Below are 22481 nucleotides of genomic sequence, written 5' to 3' on the forward strand. Positions count from 1 at the left end.
CGATAGTTCTTGCGTAGGACTTCATCTATGCCGTTCATTGTTTCTTCTAAATCCTTTTTACTCTCGGCTAGAATTAGTATATCATCAGCAAATCATAGCATTTTTATCTTTTCACCTTGTACTGTTACTCCGAATCTAAATTGTTCTTTAACATCATTAACTGCTAGTTCCATGTAAAGATTAAAAAGTAACGGAGATAGGGAACATCCTTGTCAGACTCCCTTTCTTATTACGGCTTCTTTCTTATGTTCTTCAATTGTTACTGTTTGGTTCCTGTACATGTTAGCAATTGTTCTTCTATCTCTGTATTTGAACTCTAATTTTTTTTAAATGCTGAACATTTTATTCCAGTCTACGTTATCGAATGCCTTTTCTAGGTCTATAAACGCCAAGTATGTTGGTTTGTTTTTCTTTAATCTTCCTTCTACTATTAATCTGAGGCCTAAAATTGCTTCCCTTGTCCCTATACTTTTCCTGAAACCAAATTGGTCTTCTCCTAACACTTCCTCCACTCTCCTCTCAATTCTTCTGTATAGAAATTCTAGTTAAGATTTTTGATGCATGACTAGTTAGACTAATTGTTCAATTGTTCACCAGAAAACTAAAAATATTTTTCATAAGAACTGAAAAAAACCTTGATCAGAACACTATTCCCAAATACAAAATTATATTATACTTTATGTATTTTAACTGCATGTTGTGTTAAATATCTTAATTTATCTCCTGTATAAAGTGATTTTCAAAAATAACTGTACACACTTGTAACTCTGAATTTCTTTTTTATGGCTAAACATAGACTAATTTTCAGACAAACTTCAAGCATGCGTAGGAAAATACCGTGAAACTTCCCTTAACAGACACTTCCCAAAAACGAACTCCACTTAATACCAGACACTTTTTAGATTCCCTGGCAGTTTTATAGTAATATAAATGGATAAAATACTTCTTAATAACGGATGCAGACAATGATAATCATTTTCCTATAATATAGGTAGATGATTATCAATTATTGATTGATAATAAGCTACAATGACCCAGTTTCTCAAAGGACTACGGCAAAATGTGAGCTTATTTCCTTTCACTATACTCCCAGTCTCAAACTGTGGTTTTTCTGACAGAACATCATTTTTTCTCACCATCCAGCTCTTTCTTATTCTGGAACTTCCCATTTTCAGTTCCAGGGTATTCATCTGATGTTACAAGGTCCTCCATGATGAAGATGTCAGAAATGTAAGACAATGCTTCCTTATGTTATCTATAGGGAGGGGGTTGCTTGTGGACTGAGTCAGGGTCTTCACTTACTATCCAGCCGCACAGTATGCCTATTAGCTGAAGTTTCTATTAAGTAAAGCCTCCTAATCAATTTTGCATTCTTTGAGAGTAAAGACCACGATACACAACCAGTCACTGTACCTCAGTTGTGAAAAGAGTGAAGGTGTCACTTAATATCACTTTGGATGTTCATTCGAATTCAGCTCAATAAAGAAGGCTCAACGAAGGAAACCACAACCTTCATACCTCACTTTCTCTAATAAGCATAGCACAGAATTTTATTGTTTTAGAGTTGGTTTTGTTTTTTGTTTTAGAATATTCAATTCTATGAAACACCTGATCAATGACACAAATTTGTAAAAGTAATTTCAGATATTAATCAGGAGCATAACATCACTGATAATAAACAAAATTATAAAATTCCAAATCCCTACAACACATGTAAAGCTCTATGTTGTACAAAACTGTTGACAAAATTAATTTACTTTCTTTTTCAGTCCCACAATATACCCCTCTTTCATCTCTTGATCGCCACAGTTGCTCAATCAATAATTAACTAATGCACTATATTTATGAAATATGTCAACTGCCACCATCAGTTATAATAATTTGCATAAGCATACATGAAAGTGGATGAACTAGCAGAAAAATTGATTAACAATCTAAAATACATATCTATCAAATGATTCCCTCCGGCTGTATTCACTCATCGAAAATTAATCATATAATATAGTAATATTCAATATTACACAAATAACATTCTTGCTAGTAAAAATCAAGCTTTTCTCTAAGCTTTCCAAACATTACAGTCTGTATAGATGAACTACACAAGTAAATTCGTGTTACAGATCGTGTGTAAGATAAACTCTGGTATTGTAAAATCAAAACCCAACTACTTACAGAGTTATATGAATGAATAAAATATAAATATAAAACAAATTTACTTTTCTAGGATACTCAATTTTACAGAAAGTGCAATGATAATTGGATTGGATCAGCGATATGTCTACATTTAAAAGATTGGTGGAATGGAACTGAACATCCAGTAAGCATGATAGTATGTTCAGACGGTTCTCATAATATACCAAAAGGATTATTTGTATCATTCCCAGTGAACATAGAACGTAACAAAACATGGAAAATAGTACAGGTTAGTAATAGTATCTAAGTCGATTATATATCTAACTGTAAGTACTATATCAAACATTTTAAGGTAAATACATCTGCCCTAAAAAAAAGGAAAAAGTTAAAATTAAATTGCAGAAATTACTTCGTAGGTTTCAAATTTTAAGAAAATCAGAATTTTAAAAATTCAAAATAAATTATACTCAAAAAAAAATAGCTTAACTTACACACAAAAAATTCAAGCCTCAAATTGAGACATATTTATGAGACTATATAATCAATGCTATACAATTTATACTTCACCCACCCAAGTACAGAGATTATAAATTAAATAAGATGATGACACTTAACCTCTTTTTTCATATCTTACAATAGCACTTTCATGGCAACCCACATCTAAAGTTGTAATTTACTTTTTAAGTGTTTATATCAAACTACATATTATACTCAATACAAATAAATACATATAATTTTTTTTTTTTAATACATATGAAAAGTTTTACTGAATTATGTAGTAGATTGCAGCATTTTTTCTGATAAAAATAATAATTCATAAATCCAATTAGCCAGCCAAGATACTTGGTACATTTTAGCCTATTTATTTATTTTAATTTTTTATAAAATCTGACATCATATTTTTTTATATATGTAATTTTTAATGATTGTTAAAATGTTTTAATTTCTATAATTCATATATTTTTAAAACGGCTTTTAGTTTGATTAAAAAAGAAAAAATTTATACATTATTAAAAAAAAGGTTTTTTAATATATTTAATTTTATATATTTAAAAAAAAATTGTATCATCTTATTTAATTTATAATCTCTGTACTTAGGTGGATCATGTTGGATTATATATATAATACATATTAGAACAGAAGAGGGATATGGACCAAGATTGAATGGAAAAAAGTGTGTATTTATATATATACAAAATATGATGTCATTAATTAAAAGTAAAAATTAAAAATTAATAATAATTTTCTCTTTTAATTATTTTTTTATTCATGATTTCATAATGCAATTTTGAATTTTAATTTACAATTTAAAATTTTGAATATAAAAAAAAAAATTAGTTTTATTTCTGTTTTGATTTAATTGGAAAAGGATCTTTTAACAATTTTAAATCTCAATTTTAATTTTAATGTGTAATTTGCAATGAAAGATTTGAAAAATTATAGAGCAACTGATGATGCAAGGTACTCACGAAAGAGCTCTTGCTTGGATTATGGAATAAGGTAGATGTCATTGTACTTTATTTTATTAATTCTGTACTTGGGATGATCAGATTAATATAAATTTTATATATATATACTTTCTGAAAATTCAAATAATTCATCAACATACTGACTGACCACAGTGCCAATTAACCTCAAAAAACAACAAATTAATCACCAAACATAGTAACAGAAAAACCTAAAAAAAAACTTTATAATTTGTTGTTTTTTGAAAGAGAGAGAGAGGACTTCACGTATTTGGTGACTATTATATATGTAATGGTTTATTTTGTTTTTTTATTCTCACTCCCAATAGCTACATTGAATCTAGATTTTAACTTTTTTTGTGGCAACTCGATACCCATGAGTAAAAAATTGTGGAATATCAACAAAAAGGGTACATTAATATGTTTCTTGCCACTACCATCCTAATGACTATTATGGCTATTTAGATAAACAAGCAGCGACAGCTCGCATATAGGCACTGTGGAACTGCAGCACTCCCTATTTACAGTTGATATTGTCGATGACATTTAATATAATTAGTCCTTTTTTCTTTAATTCTTTTACAATATATAATCCTTAAGCTTAGTATCAGTAGCCATTCCCCAGTTTATGTAAAAAATGCAAAAATGTTTGTATAGAACTGTGCGCTTCACAGTTTTAGCAACATGGTGTTTGGCTGTTGCTCACATAAAAAGCTGCATACAAGGCTGCAAGGAAAAGAGAGCACGTCGCTCCCACAGTGCTGACCCTGGCGTGCTAGTGGAAGGAAGTTTTTTTTTTTTTTTACTCCGCGTTGTATGAAACATAACCTTGTTCATTCCCTTTTCTAGTTTAATTAATGGAAGGAACATGAAAGTGGTTTAGTTGTTTTTTTCAGAAGTGATCAAAAGATGGCAGAAAGCAAGGGCTTTTTGACTGCCAAATCTGTCCAAAAATACACTGGAAGGGTAAAAGAGAAGGTAATTAGTTAAAACCAATTATGTATTTGTTTCTGTGAACATAGAAATTTAAATTAAGCACCACTGGACTATAGTGTTTTTAAGCGGACATTTTATTAAGTTATTATCTAATAATACTAAAAAATATTATCTGAAATGACATTTTATTATTTATTCAGTTAAACCAAACACAGTTTGTAAGCATATTGTACTTAAAAACATGTACCATATTCTTGAATGTGATAAAAAGTAGAATTATATTATTATCCTGCTTCCAGCTATTCTATTTGATTATTTTATTTTACAAAAAAAATTTAACCGCATCCTTAAAAAGGCCCAAAAAAAATTTGGGGGCAGCACCAAATTTTAATTACGAGCCGCCACTGTAAACAAGATGACTGCTTTCTCTAAAAATAATGATGTTCATTATGCAAAACACTAATCACTAAACACTTCCTTGTACTCCAATGGGTTTGACATCCCAATATGCAACAGTACACTAGGCTCTGTGAAGAAAAAAATTAGGAACTGCTTCACTCCTCACATGTCTTAGTAAGCATAACATGGGATAGCTACTTATTATTTTGAGATTAGTATACCAGTTTCAGGAGTGATGTCAGGTCAACAACATTTTTGGTTAAACACTAGAACCAACACGTTTTATAAATTTAGCATAAGATATATCTATTTAATGTAGATTTGTTAACATAAAAATTTGTTTTCTTCTACAGGATGTAAAAATAGATACGCACACATCAGTAGAATTAAAAAACGATATTAAATATCTAAATTTTATAAGAGCACAAATAAAGATTTATATGTACAAGGAAGAAATAAAATTATTAATTGAAAAAAGACTTCAAGATAATGAAATAATAGACATCTATGATAAATATCCAATATGTGCAAGTTTAAAAAAATAAGAAAATAATTGGTTATTCATCTAAAAACAAACTTATTAATAAAAAAAAATTATTAATCTATGTTATTTACCAAATGAGTGAGGTTTGTTATACTTCGTAGAGTAGTAGCTAAGGCGGTCCCATTTTAAGTTTCCCAAATAAATTTTGAAATATTTGTGAATGAAAAACTTAGTAGTTTAGAGATGATTTTCCTTATTTTTTCATCATTGCTAAGCACTATATTTTTAAATGTAATGATGTGTAACCTGAATATTCTTATGTATCTGTCATAGGCAAACTGAGAAATCAGCATACTGTAAAGAGCCTATGATATTTTGCAATGCGCCTGGTAAATTGGAAAATTATCTAACAATTTCTAATCAGCCTGATATTTTTCAGGCTTGAAAAAAACTGTAATGGGCTGATACAATTTTTGGCTAATTAGAAAATGTTCAATTGTTTGCACATTTTTTCTTCCAACTCAGTAAACCTAACCAAACTTAACAAGCAAAGAAAGCATAGGTTGTTTGGTTGGATTAAATTTATAATTTGAAGTAATAATTCTGCTTATATTGGACCTTTATTTAGCTCTATTTCTCTTTAATGACCAAACAATTGCACATTTTCTAATTAGCCTAAAGTTGTATGGGCTCATTACAATAAGCCTGAAAATATCAGGCTGATTAGAAATTAATAGATAGATAATGTCCCACTTTTGCCAGGCACATTGCAAAATGACAGCTCTTTACAATTTTTCAATTCATCTGTCATATCCATGAGAAAATTTGTTGGGAAGATTAACTCTTCCTGAAATTACTACACTATATTTCTCCTTAATATTTTTTTTTAATTATTTTTTTTATGCACTTTTGTGCATAAAAAAAATTAAAATAAAATAAAAATAAAATTTATTAAAATAAAAATAAAATTGCACTTTTGCAATTGTTTTTTTAACTGTTTTAGTTTATTTCGTTCTTTTATTAATTTTCTTAATTAATGTATTAATCTAATTTTAGTTTTTTTTTTTGTATTTTTAGTCTAATTAAGTTTTAAATTTAAAAATAAACTATGGAGACAGTTAATTTTTTTATAATTTTTAGTGTTACAGATATTTTATTTCACTTTTTGTAACAAAGAAAGTTTAATTTTTTCTCTTTCCTTTGAAGAGAGTCAGCAGTGGTTAAATTTGGATTTAAGAAATGCATAAAAAGATAAATTTAAAAAAATATTAAGGAGAAATATACATCACCACAGGATATACATCTCTACAATTGACTGAGGTTCTAGTAATCAAATACACCAAAAACATTTGTTGCTCACTAGAGAAACTTAACGTTAGACGTTTCTTGCTTGATGGCAGATGTTATCGCTCACTAGCTCAAGAAAGGCTAACAGTTTTAAGGCTAACAGTTTCAACATTTCTTTTTGTATGTCATTTTACAACCTGATTTTATATTTGTTAGCTTTCCAGCATATCTACAAAATCAATATTCTTTTGTAACTATTTTTCTCTACCACCTTTTTTTGGATAATTGCAATGTCACTGTAAAGATACCCATTTTGTTAGTAAATCACTTATTTACAAGTGAAGAGTTGACAATTGTTTGCTCTGAAAATATCTCTGTATCAAAGTCCAAGATATCATCAAAAATAATTACTAGCCAGTTTTGATGTAGCTTTATGAATAGTTCTCTTTATAAATAGTACACTTAACATTGTAAATGTGATTTAAATATCACTTTAAAAAATAAATCAAAAAACAAAAGAAAAGCCATCTATAACAATAGTACCATTACATAGTACAACTTGTTTCTTGTAATACAATGTAAAACACAAATCCCAACAAGATTTATTGAGCCATAGCTATAGTGAAAATAATAAAAAATATAAGTCATTTCTAAGAAAATGGATGCGATATGATCTTTTATAAATAATATTCAAATGATTTTATAAAAATAACCTTCACAGTACAACAGCATTATTATCGATAATAAAAAATAAATTTACATAATATTAAATTATATTAAATATTGTATTATAATGAAATTGTAAACCGAATGGTAAGAGTCTCGCATATATCATTTCTTCCACTCAAAAAACAAAACTTTCTGTAAAACTGTTTTTAACAAAATGATACTGATACCAAAAAAAGGTAAGACATTATATTTAAATTATCAAAATTTTATTAATTTATAGTTTTGTTTAAAATAAAATACATATTAAATATATATAATAGATAATAGATACAATAGATAATAAACAATTTTAAGAATTTCATATAATAAGCAAAATCTAGAAAAATTTGTTATAAACCTCTTACCGGCCCAATTTCATTTATATGTGATATATATCACATTTACAGAAATAATACAATTTCATTGTTTAATAAATGAAATTTTTCTATTTTTTTTTTCTTATTTTATGGACTCCTTAAACACTGATTATTATCTATTATAGTATATCTATTGTCTATTACCTATATTTAACAAAATTCTAAATTAATAACGGATTTTGATAATAGAAATGTAGTGTCTTACCTTTTTTTGATGATCAGTATCATTTCCATGGTTCATCAAATGGAAAAAAAAACTTTAATCATCAAATGAAAGAAAAACAACGTTCAAGGTATTTTTTAAAAATATTCTTTATTATAAATCTAAATGAAACATGTTTTCATTTATTTTTTTCATTTATTTCACTCTTAGGTTAGATCATGTTAGCACTGTAAACATAGTTCGTTGACTTTGCTGTGCCGTCCAGTTCTGCAGACAGACAGACTCTTACTGACAAAGTTCTAAAAAAAAAAATACTGGCAAATGCTAAATTGTGAAATATATAAAACAAAATGTAGCATAGAATATTTCAACTTCCAATAGGAAGTTACTAACACGTATCAGGTAATATTAATGAGGCCAATGAAGGCTCTAGGAGTCTGAAGTGATTTTTTTATATGGAGAATATTAAATAGTAAATTTAATATGAAGATAAAATTCTTACAAAAATAAAATTCTTATGTATTCTTACATGGTTCTTTCTAAACAAAGAAATATATAGATAAAATAAAATACACTATAAAAAGCAGTACCAAGTAAAGTAGCTCTGGTCAATGAAACTTAAATACTTGAAATCATTATGCTTACCAAATTACCTTAGTTTTATCCACTAATTTTAGGGTGGAAGAATACCCAAAAACCATTCCCATACTAAAGGTAGGTAATCAGAGTAGAATAACAATATCAGCAGTAGATCTATAACTGTTTAAAATTTCAAATAACAGTTTGTTCCTGTTATTTGTAAATATATGAAAGATATCTGGAAACAGAGAGTAGTCCAATGCAATGATGAGTAGGACAGGGTGGTGAAGACTTTCATAATGTAATCACAACAATTTTACTCTCAATTGCAGAAGAGCCTTCTGTTTCATCAAACAAGATCCATAATACTATACAAAAATCAATCAAGATTATGTGGCTGTCATCTTTCTTTCTGAGCTTTTAACTACCTTAGTTTAAAGTTTCATCAACTGTTATGAAACTGCACAAAAAAATCCTTTTGAAATAGCCCCAACATGCTTAGAAATGTTTACACCTTTTGATAGATTGCAAGCAAACACAGGAATCATCTTGCATAGTTTTCGTATATCTATCTAAATATTCATATAAAATATTATTCAACTGGTCATTTGAGATACCTACTGTCTTATTGATCACACAAACTTTATTTCAATCTTCCCTATACCTTCATAGATTTTTTCAATGGTCTATGCAGCTGTAACCTTAATTTGTTGTTCACAACGTTTGTGCTTATAGGACCTATTATAAAAATAGTCAAACCTCTTGTAACATTTATATGCCCCATTGTGCTTATATGACAATTACAAAAATAACCAAACCACTTGTAAACTGCTGTTACCAGTGGAGCTGACATACAACAATATTTATTCAGCTCAGCTTATTCTTGTGTGGGGTTTGCCTTTCAAAAAGTAATGTCAGATCTCCAAAAAAATACTCTTGAATTTCACAATGCACAATAACCGATAGACTGAATCGCCTGCAAACAACAGAATTATGAATGTACCTGATTGATTGTATATACTGCTAGTAGAATAGCAAAAAACTAAGATTGATTTCAAAAAAACGTACTACAAGTACCATCTTTCTTACACTGAAAGTAAATGATTACTTTATAATTATGGTACGAGATATGCAACACAGAAATAAGGATTAAAATTACAAGTAGGCTTAACATTTTAATACATCTTTACACATTAAACAAAAAATATTTAAACAATCTAAATCGAATAAATAAAATTACTAGATAATAAATGCATTCAAAACAAAATTCATATGCCATTAAATGAAAATGATATCTGAACAAATATTATTTAGACATGTTAAATTAAGTAAACTGATGGGAAAACGTTTTAGTAGATGAATCTATAATTTACTATTAAAAGTAGCAACAGAAACATCCCATAACAAAGTGCTAAAAAGATGTTATTTTTTAAGAATAAGTGATTACTTTTTTCAGCATATTTTTAAGAATAAGTGATTACTTTTTTTTAGCATACTGTATTCTTAATTTAATTTTTTTTTGTACCAGTTACATTACTGGGATGTCTACATCTTGCAATCACAAATGTGAATTAAAGTACTATTAAATACAATCTCTCACAATAAAACAAATATGTGTACATCTATTTAAAATAAAACTTATTAACTCCAGTTGACCAACCATTTCACTGGCTACAACAGTTCCATTTCCATTTGCTATTTATGTTCTATCAAAAGACAATAAAAAAATGTAACTATGGCAGTTCAAACAACAACAAAAAAGTAGTTAACAATTTAAAAAAAATAAGTATACATGAAACAAAGTATATTCTACAGCACATCATGTTAAGTCTACTAATACAATGATAACACTCGTTTATCTACAACCCAAATGCCTAGTAAAATAACTACAAATTATACTGGGAAGCAAGAAACTAATGAACTTGTATAAACCAGATAATTAAAAACAATAAAACCACATAAATTGTATAATAAATAAAAACTTAATGATTTCACATATAATTCATAAATTGAACATGTTCCATAAGCCAGTTTTATGCATACAAAACCAATCTTTAGATAACTGTATCTCTTTATTTTCTACAGGTAGAATAGCTCTAAACTTGCAAAAAAAAGAAAAATATAAAATTCAACATCAACCACAAGTAAAACAAAAAAAAAAATACAAAATGAATTTTCTGATAATGAAGAATAGTACATTTTAAATATAATGGAAAATTTTTTAATATTACAAAAATTTCATGTACATTCCTCAACAAGCACTACATTTTTAAGTACAGTAACATAACAGCATATCACACAGTTATGATTACCCCTAAAGAAAATTTACTTTTTAATTAAAATACCACAACACTTCATTACAAAACAAAAACTACAATGAAAGCACATACTATAAAATATTAAGAACCAAGTTTAGCTTTCAAAATAAAACCAGACAGAATGCTTGTACAAATATTTACAATTAAAATTGCATAATTTTACAATTGGCAAATGCATGTTAGAATAAATATTCAACACGGCAAGAAATAACAGTATAAATATAAGGAAAATTTCATGAAGAAGAAATGAAATAAAAAATTTATCACTACATTAAACATGGGATTTAAAACTGATACTCCGGTGTACATAAATGAGTCGCTCTGTCCACCAAGGAGATGGCTATATGCGCTCGCTCAGCAGGCAAAAAAGTCTAAAAATTACAAGTACATCTGGCTACTAGATGGGAAAATACTTATGCGAAGAATGAAAAAGACAAAGTTGTGCAGATTAGGAATGAAGAGGACTTAAACAAATTACCGTAGGCACACTTATATTTATGTTAAAATAAATTTTTATTTCTAATGATCTCTAACGATTTTAATAAGTTAATGAACGGTGAATTTAAAATTCTGCACCAAAAATTAGTAGTCTGCAAAAGAACTTTGATGAATTGTTAGTTATTTATCTAAATTTGAAAGCATGCCAGATATAATTGTTTTATCGGAAATTTGGATAATGTCAAATGAAGTATCTTTATACGAAATAAAAAATTATGATATGACAGCTAATCGCAATGAAGGTTATAGATCAGGTGGAATTATTGTTTATATCAATTCTAAATTGAACTACCGAAGGGTTTCTTTATCTCTATCTGCATGTGATGCAATTCTTATTGACTTAGTGCACAATGGTATTGAATATACGATACTTGTGCTATATAGATTACATAGTAAGGATAAGAGGCGCTTCTTAAATGAATTTAATGATGTGCTGTCTAAAATTAATTCTAATAACTGCATAATAATTGGTGACTTTAACTTAAACCTACTTTCCAAATCCCACTTAATAGATGAATATAAAACTATTTATAACTGCCATGGATTTGAATCATTAGTCGATGAACCCACACGACTTACAAGTGGAACATGCATTGATCACTTATTGTCAAAAATAGAAAATAAAAATAATTATGAAATAGTTTCAACTGTGAGTCATTTGCAAATAACAGATCATAGTCTTATAAGCGTTGGGATATCGCATATCTCTAATCTGACGCATTCCAATACTATTAAAAATTAGAATAATATGAATGCTATTAAAATTGATTATCATAAATTCATTTCCCTTATCGCTAAAGTAGACTGGCGGGATGTTTATATACATAACGATGCGTCAGCAGCTTTTGATATTTTCATAAGAATATTTACTGAAATTATAAACGAATCTAAAACTCAATTAGTCATACAGGGTAAGCAATTCAAAAAATTAAAACCATGGATAACAGATAAGATAAACTGTGTGAAATGATACCAATACGCAATTCGTTATACAAAAAAACAATAGCGCACCCCAATAACGTACATTTAATTAAACATTATAAAACATATAGGAATAAACTTAAAATTAAGATTACATCGGCTAAACAAAAATACTACGATAACATGTTTGACAGATGTAAAGTAAATTCTAAAAAGGAGTGGGAAGTAATTGATTCCTTAACCGGTCAAAAAAGAAAAGATAAAGTTATTGAACCAAATAATAGAAATAATAAAAATATCTCTGAACCATTTCAAATAGCTAACATATTTAACGATTATTTCATAAATGTTGTAAGTGACTTACGTAAACAATTAAATGAAACTTGTAATGATACAAATAATGATCTGGCAAATACAAAATGTGAAGTGTCATCAATAATCGTTGAGCCTGTCCTTAATGCTGAGATTGAAAATATTATCAAAAATCTCAAAAACAATAAATCCCCTGGTATCGATGGAATAAGCTCAAAAATTGTTAAATTAGCAGTAGATCATATATCACATGTAAATCACCTTTCTTGTAAATATAAGCCTCCAATCTGGAAAATTCCCGGAAGCTTTAAAAAAAGCAGTAATAATACCTGTCTTTAAAAAAGGAGATAAAAACTCTGTTACTCAATATAGACCAATATCTCTACTCTCTATCTTCTCTAAAATCTATGAGAAATGTATGAAGAACAGATTAATATCGTACCTCAATAAAACTTCTTTTTTTAGTAAAAACCAATATGGATTCATGGCTGGGAGCAATACTGAAACGGCACTCTTAAATTTTACTATCCAAGTATTTCAGGCCATAAATGAAAGAAATGTGTGAGCGGCCTATTTTTAGACATAACAAAAGCTTTTGATTGTGTAGACCACAATGTCCTTTTACGCATTCTGTGGATGAGTGGTATTAAAGGTGTTTCATTTGACTGGTTTGAGAGCTATCTGATCAACAGGCGACAGTGCGTGAGAATAAATGGGTGTTTAAGTAACTTTGCTGGGGTACAATATAGAGTCCCAGAAGAAGAGTCCCGTATTGGGAGCCATACTATTCATAATATATGTAAATAGTGTTTGTTTGGCCCCGCTTAAAGGTAATGTATATGCGTTTGCAGATGATACTGCCTTGTGTTATGTCCGCAACACCTGGATAGAAGTGGCTGAGGACATGCAATCAGATTTGGACGCACTGCGGTTATGCTTTTCAAATCATTATATGATCTTGAGCGTTGAAAAAACTTTGTATATCAACTTCTGCTTAAAGGGGAAAATAAAATTGCCACTTACAATGAAATATAAATGTAAAAATGTGTGATAAATAAATCCGACTGTTTAGAATGTAGTGAGATCGAGCAACGTGATATTTGTAAATACTTGGGCTTTGTGTTAGATAGTGGTCTAACCTGGAAGAATCATATTGCACTATTAAAGCAAAAACTTTTAGGCTATCTTAGGATATTTTATTTTTTAAACAAACTATCCCCAAAAATAACCACGAGAAAACTTTATTTTGCTATTGTGCATAGTCGACTAGACTACGGCATCAGCTGTTGGGGAGGATCTTATGTTACAAATTTGGATTCCAAAATCAAAATCCAAAAAAGATTCGTTAGAATGATAAGTAAAAAAAGAACTACGGATCATTCTTTGCCAATATTTAGGAAATTGTCTATATTACCGCTACGTTATTTATATGTTTATAAAGTAATGAAAATTTTCTTTATCAGAAGTGGTCATAGAAGTAGTATGATAACCGAGTACGAACTTAGAAGTAAAAGGAATGTATATGTCCCCAGAGCAAATAAAACGAGTTATATGTTCTTTTCAAGTACTGCTCCTAGATTGTATAACATACTTCCTAATCATATAAAGATCAGTAGGAACCTAAACACTTTCTTAAAGCTACTAAGACGATGGCTAATTAATATTGATGACGCTGAAAGTATGTTCCATGTAATTACATGATTTATGATTACATATATAATTAATTATAATGCTTTATATTATTGTTCTTAACATAGTAATAGATTTTTTACATATATAACTTAGCAGGTAGCACTGGATGAAAGGTTTATTAGTAAACATAAATATTTGACGACGATTGATCTTCTCTATACTTAACTGCAGAAAGGATAAGTTTCCACCAGAGTAAATCATGAATTGAACCAAAACTAATCCTCCTATATAAGATAAAACTGTTTACTTTTTCCCCTTACTCTAACTAAAAAAGATTAATAGAAAAGGGATGGTGCCACAAAATGGGCAAGACCCTTGTGAACACCTAATCTTTCATCTTTTACAAATAAATAAATTAAGTATAATTAAGTTAACTAATAAATATTAAATTGTATTATAAAACAATGTTAAATTAAGTAATATTATAATTAGTTATTAGGATTACTTCATTAAGTATTAATTCTGTAAAAGTGAAAGAAAGAAATAATAATAAAAAAATATATATATTTACAACATAACAATTTTCTCATCCAATACAGATAATTAGCAGCGCAACTCCGAATGCGAATATGCGACTTGTTTACATAAGTACTTATTAACAGAGTACCCGTGCAAAATAACCTTACTCTAAATTATAATATGGCAAGTTCTGAGCAGCAATTAATTAAAGCATTACAAGAGGTAAAAACTAAAACTAGATTTTATAATGCAGTAACTTACTCTGATAACCTACTGATGCTTGACAAGTCAACCAAAAATTAATCAAAATCTCACACTGTTAACCTTCATAATACCACCTTCGAATTACTCAATCACTGGCAATAATTTGTTTGGAACACAAGGATCGATAATGAAAACAAACATCGAATATGAACTGTGAAACTCTCGAATACCGTACAACAGTATCGAATATATAGTGCTATTCGACAAAATCATTACTGTATCAACTTTATAGGTTATATTTAGTTTTTAGAATAATTTTCTCAACATTATTTATTTGTCAATAGAGCAATTAATACGGCAAATTTCCTTGGTGTAAAGGCGCCCACTATAGAGATGTTAAAAATTAAAAATGACTAATTAGCTGTCAGATTTATATTTGATCATTTTCAAATTTTGTTTAGACATCTTTTAGTAAATTAAAGACCGTTTCTAAAAAAACAAAAGGTCGACATCAGTTATAACAAATCAGACAACACAATTATATTAGCGTGTTAGAATATTTGAGGTTTTCAAGAAAAAACCTTATCATAGGCATACTTAAGTTGTTTTAAAAATTTTACCGAATAGTCTAAAAAATTTTGCTGTCGATATATTTAAAATTGACATTTCCTTACACAAAACAAAATTAGTAGTTTGTTAATTTTATTAAATGAAATAAATTGGATAAACCCAAATTCTTTGCATAATCATTTAAGAAAGATGCACAAGTAGTTATTAATTATACTGATAGACAAAAAAAATGTTTAATGTTTCTCTAAGTGTGATGCCATTTCTTGAATTGCTTTTTATTAAACATTAAATTAAATACATCATCTTTGACCAACTCTCTTATTTGAGAACCAACAATTCCTTCTTTAATTTTTCCTTCGCTTACGTTCGGAAATTTCTGCCCGATGTACAAAAATCCGGGACTATCCTTCTTCATTGCTTTTACAGAATTTTCCATTAGTCCTAGCTTGATATGGAGAGGGGGTAAAACTTTTTTATGATTCAACTAAGGACTCATGAATAATATTTTTCCTACTTGGGGCTGTCTCGTTTGTTCCTCTCTTTGGTAACATAATGTTTATCCCTAGCTCGACTGTCCCATTTGCAAAGGAAACATGTGCTTAGTACATAGCCTAACTGCATGCCTAACAAAATAGATATAATTTTCAAATCACCACATATATTCTAGCTATGTTTTTTATAATTCATTTTTTCAAGAACATCTTTCTTCACATTATATGTCTCTTTCAAATTAATACCATAAGCGATTGGTATCGCAGGATATTTGTTACCATGGTGTAGTAGAACCACTTTTAAATTATTCTTGAATGAATCTATGAAAAGCAGTCAGTCCTCAGGTTTATGAACTTGTCCTAAGCAACATAAGCTCACCAATATTTGTGCAATAAACCAAATTATTTTCATCAATAAAGTGCTAAGAAAGTTCTTTTTGTTCGCTTTGAAAGCCTGAAATTTTTTATTTTTCTAAGTAAATTCAAACCTTGCAGTCTTGATCCTAGCAGTTTGACTTGATTTTTTGATAAATTTAAATTCCTAACCAAATCATTTAATTCACCCTGTGATATAAGATGTGGCTTATTGGAAGATAATTCAAAATCATTGTCTTCTTCAGCCTGACTCTCATTGCTGCTTTCAAAACATATATTCAAAGGTGACTCATGAACTGGAATAATTTCACTGTGAGGTACAGGCCTGATTGCAGATTGCAATGAAGGATATTTAACAGTATGTTTAGATTTTTTAGAAATTCCAGACACACTTGTTAAACAACTAACATGATTGCATGATCCTTTGGTTCATGCCAAACCATAGGTACACCAAATGGCAAAGCCTTCTGTGTACCTTTCAGCCATCCACTGAAAGGTATCAATTTTACACTGAAAGTACAAATGATATGCTGTTTAATTAAAGATGTAATGTTTTTTTTAATTTGATTTTACGATAAACTCACCACATATATAATAAAAAGTATCCACATCATTTACACAATTTCAAAGCATTATTACAATGCGCTGTTTACAAACTTAAGACAGCAATAAGACTGAACAAAATTAATTCATTCCTAAATCCAATGCTTAATACAAACAACACAGCTGTGTTTGCAGCGACATGTTTTGACCTGCACAGACATAATTAATCTTGTCCATGAAGGCTCACTCTTCAGTATTAGATAAGATGTCATAATATATGCCTATGATATGATTTAATTCTTTGTCTAGTATTGTTTATTTGTAGCTTACAAATTATGTTACCAAATTTAAACAATAAAAAATGAGCTAACAAACTACAACATAGGAGCTTAAAATGCTAACTGTACGTTCAAAAATGAAAAAAAAACTAAAAATTTTTCAAAAATTCTGGGTGATAGAAAGATTCCAACTTCATATTCATTTTCAGCATCAAAAAACAGATTAAAATGAAGTATCACATGTTAAGAAACAAAAATTATGTTTATCAGTGTTATTTAATAATAAATAATAATTGAATATTTATTAATGTCTTTAATTTTTTTGTTGTTGTAAACTGATCATTATTATTTGTAATCGTAGACCCATCACTACTATTTCATAAAATTGTAATGTATTAATACGGACTATTCAGTTCTCTTTATTAATAATTTGACCATATGTATAGCAAAGCTCGAATCAAGGCTCTTAACACAGATTCTTACTTTGTTCCTTTCAGACAAACTCTGGAGCAGTAACTTTTTGTTGGTTTTTGAATAACCAATAAACGTTCTTTATATGGCTTATATCTTTCTTGAATATTATTAATAATCTAAATAAGTTATTTATTTATTATAATATATACGTTAAAATTACTGGTATGTTAATGTATCCATAAGAAGAATAAACATCAAATTTATTTTTGTCTCTGCCATTAACAGTAGAGTAATGACAAAATACAAATAAATTACTAAATTTATGAATACAAAATTTATTACTAATATATGCAAAATAAAATATTTATTTTGTGTACATTTCTTAACTGTTTTTATTATCTTTTTATTCATATATAATATATACAGCATTTCTGAAATGGTGGGCTGCTATACTTTTTCGGATTCTACTTGTAAAAAATAAATAAATTCTACTAAACAAAAAATATTCTTAGGAAAAATGGCAATTTCTCCTTCCTTCTCCACCTGTCAACCATTTTGTTATTTTTATATAAAAATTTATATCCTAAGTTCAAATGGAGGAATCACATTAATATTTTGTAAGCATCTTTGTAATAAAGTTTTAAAATTAGCAAAAAATCAGGAATGAATACCTTCACAAATTACAAAATGGTGGCCATTTTTATTTTTCAATCCATTATATATCTCCATAAATATAAGTTTATCAAAATGTATGTTATTTGCTAAAAATTAAGCCTTTTATTTTGAAAAAATGACATTTTATTTTTTTAAATCAGTTAGCTATTAGTTAAGGCAGAAAATTGATTTTGTAATTTTGTGTCTGTTTTCATGTCCTTCACTTTACATTCAATTCGATTACATATTAATTTTTTTTTTTTTTTTTAATTGTTAATTCTAATATTATAAGTTAGTATCAAATTAAGTAATAATTTTGTAATTATGCCGCCATTTTGTAATTTGTGAAGGTATTTAAGTCCTGATATTTTGCTAATTTTAATACTTTATTACAAAGATGCTTACAAAATATTAATGCGATTCCTCCATCTGAACTTGAGATATAAATTTTTATATAGAAATAACAAAATGGCGGACAGGGGGAGAATGAAGGAGAAATTGCAATTTTTCCTAAGGATATTTTTTTAGTTTTACCAGAAGAATAAAAAAAAGTATAGCCAGCCCACCATTTTAGAAACACTAAGTATATATTAATAGGCTTACCATATTTTTTTAAGTCTAATCCAGCACATATTTTTGAAATTACTGAAAAGTCTTAATAGTTTACTGAAACATTAAATTTTATTTATTCAGTTATATTTTTCACTACACACTTTTTTCAGGAATGGTTTGTTTGTTTTGATTACATCATAAAATTCACAAGAAAGTTCTGAATTAATTTGAACATTTACCAGATGTTTAAAACAGTAGGTACTGAAAGTCTACCCTTTTCTACAGATCAAATGTTCCCTGTAATTGAAAAAACTCTCTCAACTCTCAGATGTCCCAGGCAAAGATATTGCAAACTCAACCATTTTAGAAATAATGCAACATGAAACATCAGTCTTTTGAAACACCTTAAAAATTGCTTTCCACTTTTCTTCAATAGTATCTGGTACTTTTTCAGAACTTGAACCACAATCTACCCTTTGGTTTTGAATTACCTGGTTCAACAATGTACGTTCATCAATATTTATGGAATCTCTTATAATTTCATTAACTTGTGCACTCTGTAATTTAATCAAAACTGGTTCTCCACAACTCTAAGTATTGGATACTAGAATTGTAAAAATTGTCTACGCTTCAGAAGAATTTTTGTTCCTGAACATCATTATTTTCTTTTAGAGTGCATAGCAATTCTGGCAGAAGATGGTATAAATTTGTGGGTTTTTCTTTCCTGAAGTTAACAAATTAATTCAGAATATGTCTGAAATGTTTTTGTTGCTGTGATGGAATTAGCTTCCAATTTCAGAATTACATTATTAAATAACTGTAGAGTACCATATAAAAATTAAAAAAACAGTTCACTTTCCAGATTTTCAAAAAATCAAATATTAATTTTGGGCATTTGTCACAAGATAAGAAGTATGATTTTAGGCCATCAACAATGGAAAGAATTCTTTCTATTGCAGGTAACAAACTAAGGAACCTTGTGCTGCTATATTTTTTTTGTAATCTGTTTCCAAAAATTCACAGAACTCTCTTTAAGTTTCATTCCTCTTACTGTATATATGTGAAAATATTTATACAGTATCTTCTATGTCCAGGGGTAGAGAATCACATGCTGTTTGTACTGAATTGTGTAGAATGTGGGCTGAACAACCAGTTCCTAAAATAGGTGTATCTAATGCACTTTGAACTTTTCTGAACACATTTTCATTCCCCTTTCACTTAACACCACCAAAATTAATGTTAGTGTTATCAGTAGTATAACAAACCAATTTTTCTTCAAGTTTGTATTTTTTCACACACTGCAAAAGATACTTAGTCAAAATTTGAGCAGTTTCACTTGACACTTCATCGAAATTTAGAAGTTTAACTTGAATTCCCTCTTCCAGACTGAAATATCTTACATCACAACAAGTTTTACTTCACTTCTGTTTAAGCTATCCATCATTACTGTTACATGATTAATGCTTTCCAAAGAACGCAACACATTATCAAATATAAATGGCGAAATAACGTTTACAATAATTACCTCGGTTTTGGTTCTAGCAGATGAAAATTTTGGGTCATATAACTTTTTAACCAGTTTAGATCTGTTATGAAACTGAGATCATGTCTAGCAGTGTACTATGAAAATGTAGCTTCTTTAGCAGCACACTCCTGATCACTGTTATTTTTATTCCCACCTTTGGCTTTAAAAGAATACCTTATGTTTGCTGAAGTAGTAGCATTAATAGCACTATGTTTAGCTGGTTTCATGTGGTCTTCAGTATCACTCTTTCCCTTATGCGCAACAGAAAATTCTCCAGTACATAGTGTGTGCAATAAACACATTCATTGTTGCTGTCATTACACAATTTCAAAAATTTATATTCCTGTTGCAGGTTAACATTAAACATACATTTTTTTGCTCATTGCTAAATGATGGATGAGACAAAAAACGAATAGAGCTAAAATTATCAAAAACGTGTAAACTAGTTACTTCACACACACAAACATAAAACACATTGCCCTGTTGTGTTGCCAAATGATTGAGTAAAATGTTATGGCAAGACCGCCACAACTTTTGTGTAGGCGAATTGTGGTAGACACGCCTCTGTCAAAATCGACATCAGTGCTTGCTCCAAGGTCGGCTAAGATGCACAGCCATAAGAGAATGTTTAAAAACGCAATGTTGAACATGTCTAAAATTAAAAAAAATCCTTGCATCATAAAATTCTCAAACCTGGGCAGCACTAAAAACCCAGGACTGTCTAGGCTAATCCTGGACATATAGTACGCCTATTTATTTGTATCTTTATAAATAAGTATTTAATAATATTTGAAAGTGTAGGTGTAGATTTTTTTTGTAAGGGTAGAATATTAAGTTGTGAAATCTACAAGATGGTTGGGAAATGTTGAAACTATGTTACTTATACACTTTTTTTTTTAGCACGACTATAATTAGAACTTATCTTACAATACAGAGTTGACTGAATGCAATTATTTTGGTGGTTAAATCATGTTTTATTTACAATCTGGATCTCTTACACGACTAGGAAAAAAGAAAAATATGCTAGTGGGTATTGTACTTCTAAAAAAACTGTGTCCAAAATATTGAATAACAAATATATTCAGCAAATTAACAGAATCATTGCACACAAGGCAACAGTATTGAGAACAAGTAAAACAATATATATTCATTGTGATACAAGATAACACCACAGAATGAAAACTATTAGAAAACCATGTCAATGGTCTAAAGGGGAAAAACCATGGCATCACTTATCTATTCTGGCTAGAATTTAACGTTGACCAGTAATTATTATCAGACAAACCAACACTCTCTTTTTCTGATAATTAATTACTTAAAATAAGACAGTTAAGTTTATTAGTCATGAACTAGGTGTTACCAATACCAACCAAAAAAGTCTTAATCAGATATTTTCATGTATACATATAAGTAGAGCTCACTATATCACTAGAGGTTTTTTTTTTATAGAAAATTAAACATTCAACATATTCCAAAAAAAATCTTTTAAAAATGAATACTATTATTTTCCTTCCTCAGATATAAAGTACTTAGATAGTTGTTATAAAGGTTATTTTACATGAATAAATTCAGAACAAAATTTAAACAAGCCATATATCAAATTTTTACAAATTAGAAATCAATTTTACATAGGATTTTATCTTGCCCAGAAGAAAACGCACTCCCCAAAAAGTCTCACATTTTGTTTACAATATAAAGACATTAGTTGTATTAGTAATTAAGACATTTAATTTACATTAAATTTTATATTTTACTTGGTACAATTGTATGCAACAGATTATGTACTTTTTTGGCAGAATTTTCAATTTTCCCAAAGCATTTTTATACTCAAGAATGAATGCCGTGAAAAAACATGGAATGGAAAATAAACTATATACTCAATTTGTCACTTTATTTATTCCTTTCATTTTAAAGAAACTTATTCGTTGGCACGATGTTATTTGTTTTGGCAAGAGTGGAAAAAAATGGATGAGCCAGTTTTAAAGCATTAATAGTAGATTCTTCAAATTGGGTAGGATATACAGCACTCAAGGCTGTTGTTACACAGGATACAAGTTCAGAATTCAGAACTCTTGACACATAAACATGTGTCACCATTTGAGCAGTCTCCAATTAAATCTAATGTAAATAGATGAATTTTAAT

At 28.6% G+C, this 22481-nt stretch overlaps 1 protein-coding gene across 3 annotated transcripts in view; it reads right to left on the reverse strand.

Moving 5' to 3' along the window:
- Nucleotides 1-15134, reverse strand: part of LOC142329765 (thiamine pyrophosphokinase 1-like) — an 85123-nt gene extending 69989 nt beyond the window's left edge. The window contains exon 1 of one of the 3 annotated variants that reach the window (XM_075374535.1): nt 14994-15134. In XM_075374535.1, coding sequence (XP_075230650.1) covers nt 14994 — 1 coding nt within the window. In that variant the 5' untranslated portion in view covers nt 14995-15134. The remainder of the gene's footprint in view (nt 1-14993) is intronic. The other 2 variants (XM_075374537.1, XM_075374533.1) reach the window with 2 other exon arrangements.
- Between the last annotated feature and the right edge of the window lie 7347 nt (nt 15135-22481).

Source organism: Lycorma delicatula, chromosome 9 (genome assembly GCF_047948215.1).
Source record: "Lycorma delicatula isolate Av1 chromosome 9, ASM4794821v1, whole genome shotgun sequence".
NCBI classification, from domain to species: Eukaryota; Metazoa; Arthropoda; class Insecta; order Hemiptera; family Fulgoridae; genus Lycorma; species Lycorma delicatula.